We start from the raw sequence: 26,132 nt of genomic DNA on the forward strand, positions 1-26,132 counted from the left end.
GACTCCTATGTTAATGAGTTCATACACATCATTATTAATTAACATCTCGGTTTAGTTAATAAATCGGCTTGGCCGAAAATGTCTCGCAAATATCAAAATCCGTCCGGCGCTGTGGCATTGTGGTTAGCGCGCCTGCCTGTAACGATTGGTTCGAGGCTCAACGCTGCTACCATTGTGGGCGTATGTGTCCTTGAGCAAGACACTTAATCGCAATTGCTCCAAACCAGTGGTGACTAATGGGTTGTCCACATTATCAGACACATGCATAAAAAAATTAAAAAAAACAATCACCCACAAAGTAACATACATGGTAACTCGTAAGCTGGCACGAAGTGCACGTCCGTGTTATAACGACTGTCGTTTTCCGGCCACGCGGAGATGAAGTAAGTACATTCGTAACAACTTTTCGACAAAAAATAATTTCTAATCACAACGTGCCCAATTTCTACCCAATGGCGCCTCCATCGGTTTGTGTCGAATGTTGCCGTGGAGTTTGAACGCTAACGTAAATGTAAACAAAATATTTTACACGGCTCAAAAAAACGAGTTTTTAGCCAAATTTTTATACCAACAACGATTCAGTAATCAAGTCCGGTTACTATAATTACGTGAGTGAATTAAATCAGTTCGGACAATTCAAAAATTTGGACATGACGTTGTGATGGAGGATTTTAACGACGAAATAAATAAAGAATTGGAACTTATTGACTTAGAATCGGTAAAAAGCGATTTTTCTGAAAACGAGGATGAATATGATAATATAGAAACTGAATTTGGTAAGTTATATTTAGGCCCATAGTAAATACTTCTTGTGTTTAGAACTTTCATGTTGTTTAATTAAATGGTTTGGTTTGATACACTTTATTGTTTTTAGTGTGTGACTGACAACGGTCACCCTTTTTATCGAATACATTTTGAACATTTTTTTCATTTGTAAGTGTGCTATAAGGATTGTCATTTGTTGCTTGTTATCGTTGTTGTTCTTCCGTAAACTTTTCCGATCTTTGTTATTTTGGCTGAAGAGAAAAAACAAACATTCCTTCATTCATTCTTGATTATAATATAAATACCAAGCTGTAACATTTTTTTCTTGAGGTAAATTTTTAAAGTTAAATATCTAAATGTACTGCATGGCTTATCTGATGAACAGGTAATACTAAGGAATGCTGCATGCCAATAGCATTTGGCTTTGAAAACCTAAAATCTTTAGACTAGATGATTTGCACTTTGGGTGTGTAAGATAATATAAAAAACAAAACACAAGTAATATTGCATTATAAAACTGCATGTATAATACTTGGTGCAAAGCTATTATAACTTTCTTTTTAATCCTAATATTAAAAAATCAACAGAACCTTTAAAAGAAAACAAATGGTTGGATCTTTTTATTGCGAAAACTTCTGAACAAAGTCAAAAGTATGAAGCTCTTATATGTGATGCAGAAACTACTTTGATTGAGGTCAATAAATCTTGATGTGTTTTTTTTTTACAGCTCAAGTTAATATTTTAGTTACAGGTCTCGTTCTTATTGAGCTATGTCTTTTTTTTTGGTACAGAGTTCGTTAGTCCGTATAAATAAAGATTTCTGAAATAGCTACTGAAGATTATAAAATTTATCCAATTTAGCAACTAAGAATTTTTTATTCAATTTTACTAAACATTCAAGTAATGAAGTAATCAAATTTTCTTTTTATTTAATAATGAAAGTTTCTTTTTACTTATAAAGAAATTCCCAACATTTTTTTTCTTTTTTCAAAACAAACATAACCAGGAAAATCTGTTTAAAAATATATATGTTTTACTAAATTATAACTTCATTGTTAAATTGAAATTTTTTTCTCACTGACAGGCGAGACACAAAGTAAACAAATGTGTGGATCAATATTCTGGTGTAAACACTGCATCAGATCGAACATCAGGTATGTTTTCATCGCATAATTTATCATTCAGGATTGAATATTAACAACTGAAGTTTTTATTTAATTCACATTTGATACCATGGGGGAAGATATGACACCTTTAGCACATACTGTGTTTTCCTGATTGAGTTTTAAAAAATTAAAATCAACAAAAGTCGTGGCGATACAGTTTTATAATTCCTTGAATGTTTTTCCATTATAACCAAATAGCACGAGAAAATAAAATAAAAAGGTGTCCCGTCTTTCCTGCTACTGTATCTATTTATTCCATATGTGCTAGTGAAGTGCTATTATACATATACATATATATATATATATATGTATAATTTTTTTAGATGCTTCATCTCAAGTGATAGTTATAATGTTTTACTATTGTAGAGGATACTGAAATCAAAGAAGAGATATTGTCCAGTCATGGTTTAAATGATGATGTAACTAAAGAAAAGGGTGAGTCATCAGAAGTGTTTAAAGTAGATGAGAGCAAGGTTGTTTTAAATGTTGTGAAGCAACCGGATGAGCATTTTGATGAAGAAGTTTCTCGCAACCAGGTATGTGAGGGATTGAAATGCTTACTATCATTGTATGGTGTAACGGTCATGCCTTTTATCCAAAACATTATTACTTTTTTTTATCAATAAGCGTGTTTTAACAACTGTTGTTTTACCGTTACTACCGGTCTTTCGCCTTTTCCTAACTCTCTTGTTCTTTGTAATCGTGACGAAGAGACAAAATAAATTTCATTTAATAATCATCATTAAGTTTTGCGTATTATATCATCACTACTTATTGATATTCTTCAATGGTTTTCAACATATAAACAACATATTTCAACATAACATATAGGCATCACTGAAAATATAAAAATATTGGCCAAGTAAGTAATAAAGTACCATATAAATAATAAAGTATTTGTAAAAAAATAAAGTGTTTGTATAATATGGAAAAATAGAAATAATATATATTATATATACATTAAAAGTATTGGCCACAAAATGTTGTAAAACAGCCAACATATGTCAAAATGGCTGTATTATTTTATTGCTTTCCACAAAAAGCTGCATGTGGGATTTTGAGATATTTGTTTACAACGAGAACAGCGCTGAGTGACAAATTTAAACCACTCCCTTTCTCTACTCATTGTATTTAAAGAGGGAGAGACACTAAGACAAAATTGTATTGTTTTACAAGAATGTATATTTTACCACTGGCTGCTGCAGTTACAATATTAAATAAATAAATGTTCCCGCTGTATATATTTTTAAAAAATTACATGTTTTTCAACAGCATAACCAATTGCTTGGTCAAATAAATAACATTGAGGCCGATAGATTGGCAATGGAACAATATCTCAACCAAGCTTTACAAGCTGAATTATCTGTTTTGAAGAACCTCCAACTTGAAAGGTTAAAGTTATTAGATTTAAAAGAAGGAAATGCAGCAATTTTAATACAGGTAGGGTAAAATTTTACAGAATTCAGAAAGTATGTTAAATTGGTTGTGTTTATTATTTTCTGGTAATAATATTTTTTTGGCTGTATATTGCTAAGAAGATTGAGTGTAGATATTTCATTATAATGTTGATTTGTCCTTTTTTAGAGACATTATCGTGGGTACAAAGTTCGAAAGATTTACGCTTCCATTTTAGAAAAGAAGATAAGAGAATCTCGGGAAAAAAGATCCGTAGAGAGAATTGTAAAGTTTGAAAAAGAATTGAAAGAAAAAAAGGAAACGGAAATTAGGTTGAAAAGATTGGAACAAGAGAAAGAAGAAAAACTGCGCAAGTTGGAAGAAGAGAGAATTATGAAGGAAGAGGAAAAAAAGAAAGAAGAGAGAATTAAGAAGGAAGAAAAGAAAAAGGAAGAAGATAGAGTTCGAAGACAAAAAGAAGAGAAGGAACAGAGAAGGATACAAGAAGAGAAAATTAAAAAGAAAGAAGAGGAGTTGATGCAAGAAAAATTAAAGAAGGCAAAGGAAGAAGAGAAGCAAAGAAAAGATATTGAAAAAAGAATGGAAGAAGAAGAGAATTTGATGCAAGAGAAATTGAAGAAGGCGCAAGAAAAAGAGAAACTGCTGATTGAAGAAAAAAAGAAAGTGCAAGAAGATAAAGAAAGGAAAGAGAAAGTCAAAACAGAAAATAGTTTAATTCAATCTCAACCAAATATTCCAACTGAATCCAAAAATATAAAAGTGGATTCTGCATATACATCAGTGGTTGAAGGAGATACAGAACCAATTGTGGGAGTTAACTTTGAACTTAAATCTGGGAGAGGGTTTGTTGAAACGCATCAGTCGTCGTCAGAGACATCTACAAACAAAGTTTTTGAGGTCAGGCGCGGAAGAAGTGAGAATTCAGCATCTTGTGTTGATTTTAAACCGGGAGTTATGGCAGGCCAAGAACAATGTCAAACTGATGCAAGTTCCCAAGTTGAAACTAGGGACATTAGTTTGGATAAAATCTTGAAAAATGCGGATGATGGTGATTGCGTTGGGATGGAAAAAAAGATCACTTTGCTCGAATTTCTTGCTGAAACCAGTTGTGGCGCTTTGGATGGTGATAAAATGGATAAAAAATCTAAAGGAAAATTAGGAACTCAAATTGACCGTGATGCTACCAAGAACAGTTCGTTTCATAAAAGTCATAAAAATGTGGCTGAAAAGGTTCGATTGAACATCCCATCCACTGCAGAATGTTGTGTTGTTGATACAACCGGTCAAACTCAATTTAACACTACTTGTACAAACTCAGTTTTAGTTACGGACGATTTAAAGAGTTCTGAAAAGTACACAGCAAACACTCTGAGAAGAAAATCTCAAGATATTGATGACTCAGCAAAGCCCGTAATTTGTGACTCATCATTTAGCAGTTTAGATCATGAAAATTTTGTGATAAATTGCATGAAACGATGGAAAAACAAATGTAAAACATGGAACCCTGCACGAGTGTTGAAAAGCTCCACAGAGCGAAAACGTACTCCACATTATTCTACACTGGAGGGCATACCTGAGCACTGTATTGTTAACGGTAGGTGTTTTGTTTGGTGTTTTATTTTTTATTTTTTCCAAGTCGTTTAATTAAGATGAGTTTATATATTTTTTGATTAAAGCTAAGGCAACTTTACTAAGTAACGCTAAGTCGCTTTAGTTTGTGTTTTCGATTTAAGCTAAGTCACTTTACTTAACATGTTAATTGTTTTGTTTCATAAAATTAGCCATATATAAAAATGAGTATTTTGTAAAATGTTTAGTATAATGGAGTTTGTGTAATGCATCAAAATAACCATTTGACATTAAACTGCATAAAATGACTGCTAACAGTAGGTTACAAAACTATTTCATTTTTTCTAGTTAAAAAAAGTTTTTAGGATGCAGTACAGCAGCAGAGATGCCAACTGAAGAAATTTTTATCTAATTGCCATTTTTGTTTCTTTTTGTGAAAATATCCAGCTCAAGCCCAAATCCCAGTTCCTCATTATATGACCCTAATCCTCACCAGTATTGAATAATTTCTAAACTTGCCATTCCAGGTGTCTGGCCCACCCAAAGTGAAAACAGTTCAAGGAAATTGGAAAATATGCTGCGAGTTTTTATTCACTCTTCACGGGAGCTCCATGGAAAGGAATGGAGTTTAAGATCATTGGAACTTTGTGAAAATTTGACTCACGTGACTTTAGTGAGATGTGGATTAGCATCGCTTCACGGGATACAGTGCTGTCGTAATTTAAAGGTGATTAGTAGTATGGTAATATTTTTTATGAAAAGTTTTATGTTTGTTTTACATGTAATTAATGGCTGAATGATAACATTATGTCTGCTTGTACATAGATAGTACATATATACAAACATGCATTGTTACTTGTCTTGACTGAGATATGAACACACCACCAGAAACTAGTGTAGAAAAACAATAATGTTATAACTTGGTTATTTGCCAGTGGACTGTGCATGAAGTTTAGAAATCTCTATGTAAAACAAAACCTACTAAAGTTAGCAAAAGGGATTTATATAACGCATTCTTCCTTTTTTCTTTAGAATAGTAAAAATAATCCAATTCCTTTTATTCCTTACAGCACATCGATGTTTCCCAAAACAAAATTTCATCTCTTTCTCTCGACGGAATGTTCCGGATAAAATCTCTCGTTGCCGCCAGCAACCGTTTAACATCAACCAATGGTATTCAAGGCTGCACTGGTCTGGTACATTGTGATTTATCAAATAACAACATTACAAAGATTACTGGTGTAGAAGATTGTATTGATCTCACCCATTTAAAGTGAGTTTGTTTTTATCCAGTTTTGTAAAAAATTCCAATTTTTTTTTAAGTTTGTTTGAAGCTTTTAAATTTTTTTGTTGGCCAAGAATAATAAAGATAATAGAAATAGTAACTTTTGGCTAAAAATCATTCTCTTTGACAAAAATTACAAAATACCAGTTTATAGATATTTGTTTGCATATTCCAGTACTTCACAATCCATAAGATGTAAACATTTGCATATAACTTGTGTTTAGGTGACTTTACTTGTTACAAAGTGCGTAGCTGACTTACAACATAGCTGAGTTTACTTAAATTTTTCTTTTATTGTCACAACAACCCAACTACTTAATTCAACAATTTTTACCATCAACAATTTTTAATATGTGTGTTTTTTCTCAGTTTATCAAATAACCAGTTGATAAAACTGAGCGGTCTTGAAAATTCAAAACATCTCGTTTTTCTCGAACTTTCAAACAACCACCTATTCTCCATGCATGGCTTGAATGCTTGTGGCTTACTTCGTTATTTGGATGTTTCTTCGAATAATTTTATGAAGCTTGTGTTTGAACAACTTGGAAACCTGGTGAGTATTTATCATGAAAATTATCAAATGTAAAAATAAAAAACTTTATTAAAATCTTCATTTTTTTCTGGTAAAAACAGTTTTTATTATAAACGTTATATATCTAAATTAATTTTTTTTTTTTTTTTTTATAAAAATCTCTGTATTTTCTTGTAAAAACAGTTTTATCATAAAAATTATCTGATTTAAAAAACATAAAAAAAAGTATTTTGATATTCAAATCTTTGTTTTTTTCTTGTAAAAACAGTACAGTCATTCTTAATTCATTTAAATCTGTCATCATTTGTCTAAAACAGACACTTTTATTGTGTTTTGTGAAATGTTTTTTTATCTGTATTTAATGCCTTTACTTCTCTTGAACCTGTCATCATATACATATTTTGTTTTTATACAGGTTTTATTGGATCATTTAAATTTATCGCGCAATAATATAAGTGAAGTGAAATTAGACCCAGAAACATCTTATAACTGGCTGCCATGTTTGACTCAATTGGATTTAAGTCGAAACAAAATTTCTGAGGAGACATTTCAAGTTACCACCTTAAAAACAATGCCACTGTTACAAATGGTTGATTTTTCTGAAAATTTTATTGCTGATTCAGAAACGCTAACGGAAAGTGTCAAAAATCTTCCGAATTCTGTACAGTTTAATTTTGTTTCAACTGAAGCGATCGAAAATCCGAGATTTTTAAAATTCTTGGATGCTGCACCGGATTCTGGATTAGTTTCTCTAAAAACTGTCGCACAAAACATTGTCTCGTATAAACATTTGCTTTCAAGTGAAAAGTCTGAATCGTTAACACTCCATAAAGTTCCCAGGGAAGACCAGTTCAAACCAGATTTTGTGACAAACCATTGCGATTACTTGGTCAAACATTCTGAACTGGCTGCAAAACACAGGCAAGCAGATTGCATTGTTTTTCGCAATTTTTTTTGTTTATAGAAATTTAATAAGTTTTATGTATTTTTAACATTGCATTTTACTCATTATGTGCTGATATTTTGATTCCTGAAAATATAATATATATATTTATGTTGTTATACCTTATAATCCAGGTTTTAGATGCTGTACAGAAAAGTCCATAAAATTTAAAAAATTGGCTTTACATTCATTTTTTTTAATATTTTGCTTTTTTTACTGCTTTCAATAAGTTTAGGATGCTGAGCAGTTTTAACAAAATTTATTTATTATTTGCCGAAATATTGATGTGTCTATTCTCAGGTGTTGGTTTGAGAACAAAGTTTCGTGCCAGGAAAATCAAAGCAAAGAATTTCAAGAAAGTTTCTCAAAACCATTAAAAGGTTTGCAAATAATTACTACTTTATTATTTTTTACAATATTTTACCAAAATTAAAACAATATTTTTTAGATAAACAAGAAGAAACGGTAAAGAAACCAATTTTAAACGAAGATGTCACAAAACTGAAGGTTTCTGCAGCTGTTAAAATCCAGGTAATGAAGTTAATGTAATTTAAATAAGTAAACCAATAATTTGTTTATCATAAAATCTTATTTATTTTCTAATTTATCATAACCTTCATTGTTCACATATTAAATATTAATATAAGCATTTTTTATATTTTGCGCTGTAATTGTAATATTATTTATTCAGACATACTGGAGAGTGTTTTCGGCAAAACGGCAATATCAAAAATGTTGTTTAATTCGAGAAAATGCAGCCGTAATAATCCAATCTACATGGAGAGGATTTATAGTGAGAAGGTCGATTAAAAAAGCTCTTAAATCCTTCCAGGTTTGTGGAGATTTATCATTAACCCTTTAGGGATGAGATATATTTTTTGCAATTTTTTATGCGTATTTTTAAAATTTTTCTTATGTATACGGATACACGTGATTTTTCATTTTTTTTGCATGTTTTTTAATTTTTCTTAAGTATACATTTGATTTTTCATTTTTGTTATGTTTGTTTTCAATTTTTCTCATGTATACACGTAATTTTTCATTTTTTTCATGTATTTTTTCAATTTTTCTCATGTATACGGATACATGTGATTTTTTATTTTTTTAGGAATTTTTCAATTTTTCTCATGTATACGGGTACATGTGATTTTTCATTTTATTAAGTATTTTTACAATCTTTCTCATGTATACAGATGCACGTGATTTTTCATTTTTTTAGGTATTTTTTTAATATTTTTTTTGTGTACGTTTACCTGTGATTTTTTATTTTTTTTAGGTATTTTTTAAATTTTTCTCATGTATACGGATACACGTGATTTTTCATTTTTTTCATGTATTTTTTCAACTTTTCTCATGTATACGGATACACGTGATTTTTCATTTTTTTCATGTATTTTTTCAACTTTTCTCATGTATACGGGATACACGTGATTTTTCATTTTTCTAGGTATTTTTACAATTTTTCTCATGTATACGGATACACGTGATTTTTCATTTTTTTTCATGTATTTTTTAAATTTTTCTCATGTATACGGATACACGTGATTTTTCATTTTTTTCATGTATTTTTTCAACTTTTCTCATGTATACGGATACACGTGATTTTTCATTTTTTTCATGTATTTTTTCAACTTTTCTCATGTATACGGATACACGTGATTTTTCATTTTTCTAGGTATTTTTACAATTTTTCTCATGTATACGGATACACGTGATTTTTCATTTTTCTAGGTATTTTTACAATTTTTCTCATGATACGGATACACGTGATTTTTTTTTTTTTTAACTTTTCTTATGCATACGGATACACGTGATTTTTCATTTTTTTCATGTATTTTTTCAACTTTTCTCATGTATACGGGATACACGTGATTTTTCATTTTTCTAGGTATTTTTACAATTTTTCTCATGTATACTACACGTGATTTTTCATTTTTTTTCATGTATTTTTTAAATTTTTCTCATGTATACGGATACACGTGATTTTTCATTTTTTTCATGTATTTTTTAACTTTTCTCATGTATACGGATACACGTGATTTTTCATTTTTTTCATGTATTTTTTCAACTTTTCTCATGTATACGGATACACGTGATTTTTCATTTTTCTAGGTATTTTTACAATTTTTCTCATGTATACGGATACACGTGATTTTTCATTTTTTTTATGTATTTTTTTTTAACTTTTCTCATGTATACGGATACACGTGATTTTTCAATTTTTTTATTTATTTTTTTTAACTTTTCTCATGTATATGGATACACGTGATTTTTCAATTTTTCATGTATTTTTTCAACTTTTCTCATGTATACGGATACACGTGATTTTTCAATTTTTTTATTTATTTTTTTTAACTTTTCTCATGTATACGGATACATGTGATTTTTCATTTTTTTAGGAATTTTTCAATTTTTCTCATGTATACGGGGATACACGTGATTTTTCATTTTTTTTATGTATTTTTTTTCAACTTTTCTCATGTATACGGTTACACGTGATTTTTCATTTTTTTTATTTATTTTTTTTAACTTTTCTCATGTATACGGATACACGTGATTCTTCATTTTTTCATGTATTTTTTCAACTTTTCTCATGTATACGGATACACGTGATTTTTCAATTTTTTTATTTATTTTTTTTAACTTTTCTCATGTATACGGATACACGTGATTTTTCATTTTTTTCATGTATTTTTTCAACTTTTCTCATGTATACGGATACACGTGATTTTTCATTTTTTTCAACTTTTCTCATGTATACGGATACATGTGATTTTTCATTTTTTTATGTATTTGTTTTAACTTTTCTCATGTATACGGGGATACACGTGATTTTTCATTTTTTTATTTATTTTTTTTAACTTTTCTCATGTATACGGAATTTTTTTTAACTTTTCTCATGTATACGGATACACGTGATTTTTCAATTTTTTTATTTATTTTTTTTAACTTTTCTCATGTATACGGTAGGGATGCACATTACAGAATTTCGAATCCACGAGATTCGAATCCTTTTGTATTCGAATCTAATTACGGGATTCGGTATTCTGTTTAATGACGTCATTACACGTCATCTCATATACTATATTAACAATTTTTGAAAGTTATTAATTTTGAAAAAAAATATTTTTGTGTTTGTGGGACTTTCGAGAGTAAACGTTTTGTAACGTCTTTTAATAGCCTGCTATACGTTTCATAACGCAAAAACTACCCAATAGTACAATTTTTGATCATTTTACAAGTCAAGATCCAACAAGGCTGTTATGAAAGGGTCAATAAACTGACTTTTGTGGGTAAAATTTTTTTTTCCTATAAATATAAAAAGATTCGAAATTCTAGATTCGGAATTCTAGATTCGAATTAAAGTATTCTAGGATATCCTAGAATACCTAATTATTCTGTAATGTGCATCCCTAGTATACGGATACACAGGATTTTTCATTTTTTTCATGTATTTTTTTTAACTTTCTCATGTATACGGATACATGTGATTTTCCATTTTTTTTATGTATTTTTTTAAACTTTTCTCATGTATACGGATACATGTGATTTTCCATTTTTTTTATGTATTTTTTTTAACTTTTCTCATGTATACGGATACACGTGATTTTTCATGTTTTTAGGTATTTTTTCAATTTTTCTCATGTATACGGATACACGTGATTTTTCATTTTTTTATGTATATTTTTTCAACTTTTCTCATGTATACGTATACACGTGATTTTTCATTTTTTTATGTATATTTTTTCAACAATACTCATGTATACGGATACACGTGATTTTTCTTTTTTTTTATGTATATTTTTTAAATTTTTCTCATGTATACGGATACATGTGATTTTTCATTTTTTTATGTATATTTTTTAACTTTTCTCATGTATACGGATACACGTGATTTTTATCCGTATACATGAGAAAAGTTAAAAAAAATACATAAAAAAATGGATAATCCCGTGTATCCGTATACATTAGAAAAATTGAAAAAATACCTAAAAAAATGAATTTTTTTTATGTATTTTTTCCATTTTTTATGTATTTTTTTAAACTTTTCTCATGTATACGGATACATGTGATTTTTCATTTTTTTTAGGTATATTTTTTCAATTTTTCTCATGTATACGGATACACGTGATTTTCCATTTTTTTATGTATTTTTTTAAACTTTTCTCATGTATATGTGATTTTCCATTTTTTTATGTGTTTTTTTTAACTTTTCTCATGTATACGGATACAAGTGATTTTTCATTTTTTTCATGTATTTTTTCAACTTTTCTCATGTATACGGATACACGTTATTTTTTAATTTTTTTCATGTATTTTTTCAACTTTTCTCATGTATACGGATACACATGATTTTTCATTTTTCTAGGTATTTTTATAATTTTTCTCATGTATACGGATACACATGATTTTTCATTTTTCTAGGTATTTTTACAATTTTTCTCATGATACGGATACACGTGATTATTTATTTTTTTTAACTTTTCTTATGTATACGGATACACGTGATTTTCCATTTTTTTTTTATGTATTTTTTTTAACTTTTCTCATGTATACGGGGATACACGTGATTTTTCATTTTTTTTATGTATTTTTTTTTAACTTTTCTCATGTATACGGATACACGTGATTTTTCAATTTTTTTATTTATTTTTTTTAACTTTTCTCATGTATACGGATACATGTGATTTTTCATTTTTTTAGGAATTTTTCAATTTTTCTCATGTATACGGGGATACACGTGATTTTTCATTTTTTTTATGTATTTTTTTTTAACTTTTCTCATGTATACGGATACACGTGATTTTTCAATTTTTTTATTTATTTTTTTTAACTTTTCTCATGTATACGGATACACGTGATTTTTCATTTTTTCATGTATTTTTTCAACTTTTCTCATGTATACGGATACACGTGATTTTTCAATTTTTTTATTTATTTTTTTTAACTTTTCTCATGTATACGGATACACGTGATTTTTCATTTTTTTCATGTATTTTTTCAACTTTTCTCATGTATACGGATACACGTGATTTTTCATTTTTTTCAACTTTTCTCATGTATACGGATACATGTGATTTTTCATTTTTTTATGTATTTGTTTTAACTTTTCTCATGTATACGGGGATACACGTGATTTTTCATTTTTTTATTTATTTTTTTTAACTTTTCTCATGTATACGGAATTTTTTTAACTTTTCTCATGTATACGGATACATGTGATTTTTCAATTTTTTTATTTATTTTTTTTAACTTTTCTCATGTATACGGATACACAGGATTTTTCATTTTTTTCATGTATTTTTTCAACTTTTCTCATGTATACGGATACATGTGATTTTTCATTTTTTTCATGTATTTTTTTAACTTTTCTCATGTACGGATACACGTGATTTTTCATTTTTTTTCATGTATTTTTTTTAACTTTTCTCATGTATACGGATACATGTGATTTTCCATTTTTTTTATGTATTTTTTTTAACTTTTCTCATGTATACGGATACACGTGATTTTTCATGTTTTTAGGTATTTTTTCAATTTTTCTCATGTATACGGATACACGTGATTTTTCATTTTTTTATGTATATTTTTTCAACTTTTCTCATGTATACGGATACACGTGATTTTTCATTTTTTATGTATATTTTTTCAACAATACTCATGTATACGGATACACGTGATTTTTCTTTTTTTTTATGTATATTTTTTAAATTTTTCTCATGTATACGGATACACGTGATTTTTCATTTTTTTATGTATATTTTTTAACTTTTCTCATGTATACGGATACACGTGATTTTTATCCGTATACATGAGAAAAGTTAAAAAAAATACATAAAAAAATGGATAATCCCGTGTATCCGTATACATTAGAAAAATTGAAAAAATACCTAAAAAAATGAATTTTTTTTATGTATTTTTTCCATTTTTTTATGTATTTTTTTAAACTTTTCTCATGTATACACGGATACATGTGATTTTTCATTTTTTTTAGGTATATTTTTTCAATTTTTCTAATGTATACGGATACACGTGATTTTCCATTTTTTTATGTATTTTTTTTAACTTTTCTCATGTATATGTGATTTTCCATTTTTTTATGTGTTTTTTTTAACTTTTCTTATGTATACGGATACACATGATTTTTCATTTTTTTATGTATATTTTTTAAACTTTTCTCATGTATACGGATACAAATGATTTTTCATTTTTCTAGGTATTTTTACAATTTTTCTCATGTATACGGATACACGTGATTTTTCATTTTTCTAGGTATTTTTACAATTTTTCTCATGATACGGATACACGTGATTTTTTTTTTTTTAACTTTTCTTATGTATACGGATACACGTGATTTTTCATTTTTTTCATGTATTTTTTCAACTTTTCTCATGTATACGGGATACACGTGATTTTTCATTTTTCTAGGTATTTTTACAATTTTTCTCATGTATACTACACGTGATTTTTCATTTTTTTTCATGTATTTTTTAAATTTTTCTCATGTATACGGATACACGTGATTTTTCATTTTTTTCATGTATTTTTTAACTTTTCTCATGTATACGGATACACGTGATTTTTCATTTTTTTCATGTATTTTTTCAACTTTTCTCATGTATACGGATACACGTGATTTTTCAATTTTTTTATTTATTTTTTTTAACTTTTCTCATGTATACGGATACACGTGATTTTTCATTTTTCTAGGTATTTTTACAATTTTTCTCATGTATACGGATACACGTGATTTTTCATTTTTTTTATGTATTTTTTTTTAACTTTTCTCATGTATACGGATACACGTGATTTTTCAATTTTTTTATTTATTTTTTTTAACTTTTCTCATGTATACGGATACACGTGATTTTTCAATTTTTTTATTTATTTTTTTTAACTTTTCTCATGTATACGGATACATGTGATTTTTCATTTTTTTAGGAATTTTTCAATTTTTCTCATGTATACGGGGATACACGTGATTTTTCATTTTTTTTATGTATTTTTTTTAACTTTTCTCATGTATACGGATACACGTGATTCTTCATTTTTTTTATTTATTTTTTTTAACTTTTCTCATGTATACGGATACACGTGATTCTTCATTTTTTCATGTATTTTTTCAACTTTTCTCATGTATACGGGGATACACGTGATTTTTCATTTTTTTTATGTATTTTTTTTAACTTTTCTCATGTATACGGATACACGTGATTTTTCAATTTTTTTATTTATTTTTTTTAACTTTTCTCATGTATACGGATACACGTGATTCTTCATTTTTTCATGTATTTTTTCAACTTTTCTCATGTATACGGATACACGTGATTTTTCAATTTTTTTATTTATTTTTTTTAACTTTTCTCATGTATACGGATACACGTGATTTTTCATTTTTTTCATGTATTTTTTCAACTTTTCTCATGTATACGGATACACGTGATTTTTCATTTTTTTCAACTTTTCTCATGTATACGGATACATGTGATTTTTCATTTTTTTATGTATTTGTTTTAACTTTTCTCATGTATACGGGGATACACGTGATTTTTCATTTTTTTATTTATTTTTTTTAACTTTTCTCATGTATACGGAATTTTTTTTAACTTTTCTCATGTATACGGATACACGTGATTTTTCAATTTTTTTATTTATTTTTTTTAACTTTTCTCATGTATACGGATACACAGGATTTTTCATTTTTTTCATGTATTTTTTCAACTTTTCTCATGTATACGGATACATGTGATTTTTCATTTTTTTCATGTATTTTTTTAACTTTGATTTTTCAATTTTTTTATTTATTTTTTTTAACTTTTCTCATGTATACGGATACACAGGATTTTTCATTTTTTTAGGAATTTTTCAATTTTTCTCATGTATACGGGGATACACGTGATTTTTCATTTTTTTTTGTATTTTTTTTCAACTTTTCTCATGTATACGGATACACGTGATTTTTCAATTTTTTTATTTATTTTTTTTAACTTTTCTCATGTATACGGATACACGTGATTCTTCATTTTTTCATGTATTTTTTCAACTTTTCTCATGTATACGGATACACGTGATTTTTCAATTTTTTTATTTATTTTTTTTAACTTTTCTCATGTATACGGATACACGTGATTTTTCATTTTTTTCATGTATTTTTTCAACTTTTCTCATGTATACGGATACACGTGATTTTTCATTTTTTTTAACTTTTCTCATGTATACGGATACATGTGATTTTTCATTTTTTTATGTATTTGTTTTAACTTTTCTCATGTATACGGGGATACACGTGATTTTTCATTTTTTTATTTATCTTTTTTAACTTTTCTCATGTATACGGAATTTTTTTTAACTTTTCTCATGTATATGGATACACGTGATTTTTCAATTTTTTTATTTATTTTTTTTAACTTTTCTCATGTATACGGATAAAAATCACGTGTATCCGTATACATGAGAAAAGTTAAAAAAAATAAATAAAAAAATTGAAAAATCACGTGTATCCGTATACATGAGAAAAGTTAAAAAAAATAAATAAAAAAATTGAAAAATCACGTGTATCCGTATACATGAGAAAAGTTAAAAAAAAATACATGAAAAAAATGAAAAATCACGTGTATCCGTATACATGAGAAAAATTTAAAAAATACCTAAAAAAAATAAAAAATCACAGGTAAACGTACACAAAAAAAATATTAAAAAAATACCTAAAAAAATGAAAAATCACGTGCATCTGTATACATGAGAAAGATTGTAAAAATACTTAATAAAATGAAAAATCACATGTATCCGTATACATGAGAAAAGTTAAAAAAAATACATGAAAAAAATGAAAAAATACATAAAAAAAATTCATTTTTTTAGGTATTTTTTCAATTTTTCTAATGTATACGGATACACGGGATTATCCATTTTTTTATGTATTTTTTCAACTTTTCTCATGTATACGGATACATGTGATTTTTCATTTTTTTCATGTATTTTTTTAACTTTTCTCATGTACGGATACACGTGATTTTTCATTTTTTTTCATGTATTTTTTTTAACTTTTCTCATGTATACGGATACATGTGATTTTCCATTTTTTTTATGTATTTTTTTTAACTTTTCTCATGTATACGGATACACGTGATTTTTCATGTTTTTAGGTATTTTTTCAATTTTTCTCATGTATACGGATACACGTGATTTTTCATTTTTTTATGTATATTTTTTCAACTTTTCTCATGTATACGGATACACGTGATTTTTCTTTTTTTTTATGTATATTTTTTAAATTTTTCTCATGTATACGGATACACGTGATTTTTCATTTTTTTCATGTATTTTTTTTAACTTTTCTCATGTATACGGATACACGTGATTTTTATCCGTATACATGAGAAAAGTTAAAAAAAATACATAAAAAAATGGATAATCCCGTGTATCCGTATACATTAGAAAAATTGAAAAAATACCTAAAAAAATGAATTTTTTTTATGTATTTTTTCCATTTTTTTATGTATTTTTTTAAACTTTTCTCATGTATACGGATACATGTGATTTTTCATTTTTTTTAGGTATATTTTTTCAATTTTTCTCATGTATACGGATACACGTGATTTTCCATTTTTTTATGTATTTTTTTTAACTTTTCTCATGTATATGTGATTTTCCATTTTTTTATGTGTTTTTTTTAACTTTTCTCATGTATACGGATACACATGATTTTTCATTTTTTTATGTATATTTTTTTAACTTTTCTCATGTATACGGATACAAGTGATTTTTCATTTTTTTCATGTATTTTTTCAACTTTTCTCATGTATACGGATACACGTTATTTTTTAATTTTTTTCATGTATTTTTTCAACTTTTCTCATGTATACGGATACACGTGATTTTTCATTTTTCTAGGTATTTTTACAATTTTTCTCATGTATACGGATACACATGATTTTTCATTTTTCTAGGTATTTTTACAATTTTTCTCATGATACGGATACACGTGATTATTTATTTTTTTTAACTTTTCTTATGTATACGTATACACGTGATTTTCCATTTTTTTTTATGTATTTTTTTTAACTTTTCTCATGTATACGGGGATACACGTGATTTTTCATTTTTTTTATGTATTTTTTTTTAACTTTTCTCATGTATACGGATACATGTGATTTTCCATTTTTTTTTATGTATTTTTTTTAACTTTTCTCATGTATACGGGGATACACGTGATTTTACATTTTTTTTATGTATTTTTTTTTAACTTTTCTCATGTATACGGATACACGTGATTTTCCATTTTTTTTATGTATTTTTTTTAACTTTTCTCATGTATACGGGGATACACGTGATTTTTCATTTTTTTTATGTATTTTTTTTTAACTTTTCTCATGTATACGGATACACGTGATTTTTCAATTTTTTTATTTATTTTTTTTAACTTTTCTCATGTATACGGATACATGTGATTTTTCATTTTTTTAGGAATTTTTCAATTTTTCTCATGTATACGGGGATACACGTGATTTTTCATTTTTTTTATGTATTTTTTTTAACTTTTCTCATGTATACGGGGATACACGTGATTTTTCATTTTTTTTATGTATTTTTTTTTAACTTTTCTCATGTATACGGATACACGTGATTTTTCAATTTTTTTATTTATTTTTTTTAACTTTTCTCATGTATACGGATACATGTGATTTTTCATTTTTTTAGGAATTTTTCAATTTTTCTCATGTATACGGGGATACACGTGATTTTTCATTTTTTTTATGTATTTTTTTTTAACTTTTCTCATGTATACGGATACACGTGATTTTTCAATTTTTTTATTTATTTTTTTTAACTTTTCTCATGTACGGATACACGTGATTTTTCAATTTTTCATGTATTTTTTCAACTTTTCTCATGTATACGGATACACGTGATTTTTCAATTTTTTATTATTTTTTTTAACTTTTCTCATGTATACGGATACATGTGATTTTTCATTATTTTAGGAATTTTTCAATTTTTCTCATGTATACGGGGATACACGTGATTTTTCATTTTTTTTATGTATTTTTTTTTAACTTTTCTCATGTATACGGATACACGTGATTTTTCAATTTTTTTATTTATTTTTTTTAACTTTTCTCATGTATACGGATACACGTGATTTTTCATTTTTTCATGTATTTTTTCAACTTTTCTCATGTATACGGATACACGTGATTTTTCAATTTTTTTATTTATTTTTTTTAACTTTTCTCATGTATACGGATACACGTGATTTTTCATTTTTTTCATGTATTTTTTCAACTTTTCTCATGTATACGGATACATGTGATATTTCATTTTTTTAGGTATATTTTTTCAATTTTTCTCATGTATACGGATACACGTGATTTTCCATTTTTTTATGTATTTTTTTTTAACTTTTCTCATGTATATGTGATTTTCCATTTTTTTATGTGTTTTTTTTAACTTTTCTCATGTATACGGATACACGTGATTTTTCATTTTTTTATGTATATTTTTTTAACTTTTCTCATGTATACGGATACACATGATTTTTCATTTTTTTCATGTATTTTTTCAACTTTTCTCATGTATACGGATACACGTGATTTTTCATTTTTTTCATGTATTTTTTCAACTTTTCTCATGTATACGGATACACGTGATTTTTCATTTTTCTAGGTATTTTTACAATTTTTCTCATGTATACGGATACACGTGATTTTTCATTTTTCTAGGTATTTTTACAATTTTTCTCATGATACGGATACACGTGATTATTTATTTTTTTTAACTTTTCTTATGTATACGGATACACGTGATTTTCCATTTTTTTTTTATGTATTTTTTTTAACTTTTCTCATGTATACGGGGATACACGTGATTTTTCATTTTTTTTATGTATTTTTACAATCTTTCTCATGTATACAGATGCCCGTGATTTTTCATTTTTTTAGGTATTTTTTTAATATTTTTTTTGTGTACGTTTACCTGTGATTTTTTATTTTTTTTAGGTATTTTTTAAATTTTTCTCATGTATACGGATACACGTGATTTTTCATTTTTTTCATGTATTTTTTCAACTTTTCTCATGTATACGGATACACGTGATTTTTCATTTTTTTCATGTATTTTTTCAACTTTTCTCATGTATACGGGATACACGTGATTTTTCATTTTTCTAGGTATTTTTACAATTTTTCTCATGTGTACGGATACACGTGATTTTTCATTTTTTTTCATGTATTTTTTAAATTTTTCTCATGTATACGGATACACGTGATTTTTCATTTTTTTCATGTATTTTTTCAACTTTTCTCATGTATACGGATACACGTGATTTTTCATTTTTTTCATGTATTTTTTCAACTTTTCTCATGTATACGGATACACGTGATTTTTCATTTTTCTAGGTATTTTTACAATTTTTCTCATGTATACGGATACACGTGATTTTTCATTTTTCTAGGTATTTTTACAATTTTTCTCATGATACGGATACACGTGATTTTTTTTTTTTTTAACTTTTCTTATGTATACGGATACACGTGATTTTTCATTTTTTTCATGTATTTTTTCAACTTTTCTCATGTATACGGGATACACGTGATTTTTCATTTTTCTAGGTATTTTTACAATTTTTCTCATGTATACTACACGTGATTTTTCATTTTTTTTCATGTATTTTTTAAATTTTTCTCATGTATACGGATACACGTGATTTTTCATTTTTTTCATGTATTTTTTAACTTTTCTCATGTATACGGATACACGTGATTTTTCATTTTTTTCATGTATTTTTTCAACTTTTCTCATGTATACGGATACACGTGATTTTTCATTTTTCTAGGTATTTTTACAATTTTTCTCATGTATACGGATACACGTGATTTTTCATTTTTTTTTATGTATTTTTTTTTAACTTTTCTCATGTATACGGATACACGTGATTTTTCAATTTTTTTATTTATTTTTTTTAACTTTTCTCATGTATACGGATACACGTGATTTTTCAATTTTTCATGTATTTTTTCAACTTTTCTCATGTATACGGATACACGTGATTTTTCAATTTTTTTATTTATTTTTTTTAACTTTTCTCATGTATACGGATACATGTGATTTTTCATTTTTTTTAGGAATTTTTCAATTTTTCTCATGTATACGGGGATACACGTGATTTTTCATTTTTTTTATGTATTTTTTTTCAACTTTTCTCATGTATACGGATACACGTGATTTTTCAATTTTTTTATTTATTTTTTTTAACTTTTCTCATGTATACGAATACACGTGATTCTTCATTTTTTCATGTATTTTTTCAACTTTTCTCATGTATACGGATACACGTGATTTTTCAATTTTTTTATTTATTTTTTTTAACTTTTCTCATGTATACGGATACACGTGATTTTTCATTTTTTTCATGTATTTTTTCAACTTTTCTCATGTATACGGATACACGTGATTTTTCATTTTTCTAGGTATTTTTACAATTTTTCTCATGTATACGGATACACATGATTTTTCATTTTTCTAGGTATTTTTACAATTTTTCTCATGATACGGATACACGTGATTATTTATTTTTTTTAACTTTTCTTATGTATACGGATACACGTGATTTTCCATTTTTTTTTATGTATTTTTTTTAACTTTTCTCATGTATACGGGGATACACGTGATTTTTCATTTTTTTTATGTATTTTTTTTTAACTTTTCTCATGTATACGGATACACGTGATTTTTCAATTTTTTTTATTTATTTTTTTTAACTTTTCTCATGTATACGGATACATGTGATTTTTCATTTTTTTAGGAATTTTTCAATTTTTCTCATGTATACGGGGATACACGTGATTTTTCATTTTTTTTATGTATTTTTTTTTAACTTTTCTCATGTATACGGATACACGTGATTTTTCAATTTTTTTATTTATTTTTTTTAACTTTTCTCATGTATACGGATACACGTGATTTTTCATTTTTTCATGTATTTTTTCAACTTTTCTCATGTATACGGATACACGTGATTTTTCAATTTTTTTATTTATTTTTTTTAACTTTTCTCATGTATACGGATACACGTGATTTTTCATTTTTTTCAACTTTTCTCATGTATACGGATACATGTGATTTTTCATTTTTTTATGTATTTGTTTTAACTTTTCTCATGTATACGGGGATACACGTGATTTTTCATTTTTTTATTTATTTTTTTTAACTTTTCTCATGTATACGGAATTTTTTTTAACTTTTCTCATGTATACGGATACATGTGATTTTTCAATTTTTTTATTTATTTTTTTTAACTTTTCTCATGTATACGGATACACAGGATTTTTCATTTTTTTCATGTATTTTTTCAACTTTTCTCATGTATACGGATACATGTGATTTTTCATTTTTTTCATGTATTTTTTTAACTTTTCTCATGTACGGATACACGTGATTTTTCATTTTTTTTCATGTATTTTTTTTAACTTTTCTCATGTATACGGATACATGTGATTTTCCATTTTTTTTATGTATTTTTTTTAACTTTTCTCATGTATACGGATACACGTGATTTTTCATGTTTTTAGGTATTTTTTCAATTTTTCTCATGTATACGGATACACGTGATTTTTCATTTTTTTATGTATATTTTTTCAACTTTTCTCATGTATACGGATACACGTGATTTTTCATTTTTTTATGTATATTTTTTCAACAATACTCATGTATACGGATACACGTGATTTTTCTTTTTTTTTATGTATATTTTTTAAATTTTTCTCATGTATACGGATACACGTGATTTTTCATTTTTTATGTATATTTTTTAACTTTTCTCATGTATACGGATACACGTGATTTTTATCCGTATACATGAGAAAAGTTAAAAAAAATACATAAAAAAATGGATAATCCCGTGTATCCGTATACATTAGAAAAATTGAAAAAATACCTAAAAAAATGAATTTTTTTTATGTATTTTTTCCATTTTTTTATGTATTTTTTTAAACTTTTCTCATGTATACGGATACATGTGATTTTTCATTTTTTTTAGGTATATTTTTTCAATTTTTCTAATGTATACGGATACACGTGATTTTCCATTTTTTTATGTATTTTTTTTAACTTTTCTCATGTATATGTGATTTTCCATTTTTTTATGTGTTTTTTTTAACTTTTCTCATGTATACGGATACACATGATTTTTCATTTTTTTATGTATATTTTTTAAACTTTTCTCTTGTATACGGATACAAATGATTTTTCATTTTTCTAGGTATTTTTACAATTTTTCTCATGTATACGGATACACGTGATTTTTCATTTTTCTAGGTATTTTTACAATTTTTCTCATGATACGGATACACGTGATTTTTTTTTTTTTTAACTTTTCTTATGTATACGGATACACGTGATTTTTCATTTTTTTCATGTATTTTTTCAACTTTTCTCATGTATACGGGATACACGTGATTTTTCATTTTTTTAGGAATTTTTCAATTTTTTTCATGTATACGACGGATACACGTGATTTTTCAATTTTTCATGTATTTTTTCAACTTTTCTCATGTATACGGATACACGTGATTTTTCATTTTTTTATTTATTTTTTTTAACTTTTCTCATGTATACGGATACATGTGATTTTTCATTTTTTTAGGAATTTTTCAATTTTTCTCATGTATACGGGGATACACGTGATTTTTCATTTTTTTTATGTATTTTTTTTCAACTTTTCTCATGTATACGGATACACGTGATTTTTCAATTTTTTTATTTATTTTTTTTAACTTTTCTCATGTATACGGATACACGTGATTCTTCATTTTTTCATGTATTTTTTCAACTTTTCTCATGTATACGGATACACGTGATTTTTCAATTTTTTTATTTATTTTTTTTAACTTTTCTCATGTATACGGATACACGTGATTTTTCATTTTTTTCATGTATTTTTTCAACTTTTCTCATGTATACGGATACACGTGATTTTTCATTTTTTTCAACTTTTCTCATGTATACGGATACATGTGATTTTTCATTTTTTTATGTATTTGTTTTAACTTTTCTCATGTATACGGGGATACACGTGATTTTTCATTTTTTTATTTATTTTTTTTAACTTTTCTCATGTATACGGAATTTTTTTTAACTTTTCTCATGTATACGGATACACGTGATTTTTCAATTTTTTTATTTATTTTTTTTAACTTTTCTCATGTATACGGATACACAGGATTTTTCATTTTTTTCATGTATTTTTTCAACTTTTCTCATGTATACGGATACATGTGATTTTTCATTTTTTTCATGTATTTTTTTAACTTTTCTCATGTACGGATACACGTGATTTTTCTTTTTTTTTCATGTATTTTTTTTAACTTTTCTCATGTAGGATACATGTGATTTTCCATTTTTTTTATGTATTTTTTTTTTTAGATTTTTTTTTTTTTAACTTTTCTTATGTATACGGATACACGTGATTTTTCATTTTTTTCATGTATTTTTTCAACTTTTCTCATGTATACGGGATACACGTGATTTTTCATTTTTCTAGGTATTTTTACAATTTTTCTCATGTATACTACACGTGATTTTTCATTTTTTTCATGTATTTTTTAAATTTTTCTCATGTATACGGATACACGTGATTTTTCATTTTTTTCATGTATTTTTTAACTTTTCTCATGTATACGGATACACGTGATTTTTCATTTTTTTCATGTATTTTTTCAACTTTTCTCATGTATACGGATACACGTGATTTTTCATTTTTCTAGGTATTTTTACAATTTTTCTCATGTATACGGATACACGTGATTTTTCATTTTTTTTATGTATTTTTTTTAACTTTTCTCATGTATACGGATACACGTGATTTTTCCATTTTTTTATTTATTTTTTTTAACTTTTCTCATGTGGATACACGTGATTTTTCAATTTTTTTATTTATTTTTTTTAACTTTTCTCATGTATACGGATACATGTGATTTTTCATTTTTTTAGGAATTTTTCAATTTTTTTCATGTATACGACGGATACACGTGATTTTTCAATTTTTCATGTATTTTTTCAACTTTTCTCATGTATACGGATACACGTGATTTTTCAATTTTTTTATTTATTTTTTTTAACTTTTCTCATGTATACGGATACATGTGATTTTTCATTTTTTTAGGAATTTTTCAATTTTTCTCATGTATACGGGGATACACGTGATTTTTCATTTTTTTTATGTATTTTTTTTCAACTTTTCTCATGTATACGGATACACGTGATTTTTCAATTTTTTTATTTATTTTTTTTAACTTTTCTCATGTATACGGATACACAGGATTTTTCATTTTTTTCATGTATTTTTTCAACTTTTCTCATGTATACGGATACATGTGATTTTTCATTTTTTTCATGTATTTTTTTAACTTTTCTCATGTACGGATACACGTGATTTTTCATTTTTTTTCATGTATTTTTTTTAACTTTTCTCATGTATACGGATACATGTGATTTTCCATTTTTTTTATGTATTTTTTTTAACTTTTCTCATGTATACGGATACACGTGATTTTTCATGTTTTTAGGTATTTTTTCAATTTTTCTCATGTATACGGATACACGTGATTTTTCATTTTTTTATGTATATTTTTTCAACTTTTCTCATGTATACGGATACACGTGATTTTTCTTTTTTTTTATGTATATTTTTTAAATTTTTCTCATGTATACGGATACACGTGATTTTTCATTTTTTTATGTATATTTTTTAACTTTTCTCATGTATACGGATACACGTGATTTTTATCCGTATACATGAGAAAAGTTAAAAAAAATACATAAAAAAATGGATAATCCCGTGTATCCGTATACATTAGAAAAATTGAAAAAATACCTAAAAAAATGAATTTTTTTATGTATTTTTTCCATTTTTTTATTTTTTTTAAACTTTTCTCATGTATACGGATACATGTGATTTTTCATTTTTTTTAGGTATATTTTTTCAATTTTTCTCATGTATACGGATACACGTGATTTTCCATTTTTTTATGTATTTTTTTTAACTTTTCTCATGTATATGTGATTTTCCATTTTTTTATGTGTTTTTTTTAACTTTTCTCATGTATACGGATACACATGATTTTTCATTTTTTTATGTATATTTTTTTAACTTTTCTCATGTATACGGATACAAGTGATTTTTCATTTTTTTCATGTATTTTTTCAACTTTTCTCATGTATACGGATACACGTTATTTTTTAATTTTTTTCATGTATTTTTTTCAACTTTTCTCATGTATACGGATACACGTGATTTTTCATTTTTCTAGGTATTTTTACAATTTTTCTCATGTATACGGATACACATGATTTTTCATTTTTCTAGGTATTTTTACAATTTTTCTCATGATACGGATACACGTGATTATTTATTTTTTTTAACTTTTCTTATGTATACGGATACACGTGATTTTCCAT

General features: G+C 26.2%; 1 protein-coding gene across 1 annotated transcript in view; it reads left to right on the top strand.

The window, feature by feature from the left end:
- The first annotated feature begins 85 nt into the window (after window positions 1-85).
- Window positions 86-26,132, top strand: part of LOC149743196 (uncharacterized) — a 47,607-nt gene continuing 21,560 nt past the window's right edge. Inside the window, exons 1-13 of the mRNA XM_089887179.1 lie at window positions 86-776; window positions 1,353-1,459; window positions 1,850-1,919; window positions 2,298-2,467; window positions 3,204-3,371; window positions 3,516-4,941; window positions 5,444-5,643; window positions 5,987-6,189; window positions 6,571-6,754; window positions 7,149-7,654; window positions 7,977-8,056; window positions 8,125-8,207; window positions 8,368-8,508. Coding sequence (XP_089743305.1) covers window positions 662-776; window positions 1,353-1,459; window positions 1,850-1,919; window positions 2,298-2,467; window positions 3,204-3,371; window positions 3,516-4,941; window positions 5,444-5,643; window positions 5,987-6,189; window positions 6,571-6,754; window positions 7,149-7,654; window positions 7,977-8,056; window positions 8,125-8,207; window positions 8,368-8,508 — 3,453 coding nt within the window. The 5' untranslated portion in view covers window positions 86-661. The remainder of the gene's footprint in view (window positions 777-1,352; window positions 1,460-1,849; window positions 1,920-2,297; window positions 2,468-3,203; window positions 3,372-3,515; window positions 4,942-5,443; window positions 5,644-5,986; window positions 6,190-6,570; window positions 6,755-7,148; window positions 7,655-7,976; window positions 8,057-8,124; window positions 8,208-8,367; window positions 8,509-26,132) is intronic.

This window comes from Ciona robusta, chromosome 1 (genome assembly GCF_009617815.1).
Source record: "Ciona robusta chromosome 1, ASM961781v2".
Lineage (NCBI taxonomy): Eukaryota > Metazoa > Chordata > Ascidiacea > Phlebobranchia > Cionidae > Ciona > Ciona robusta.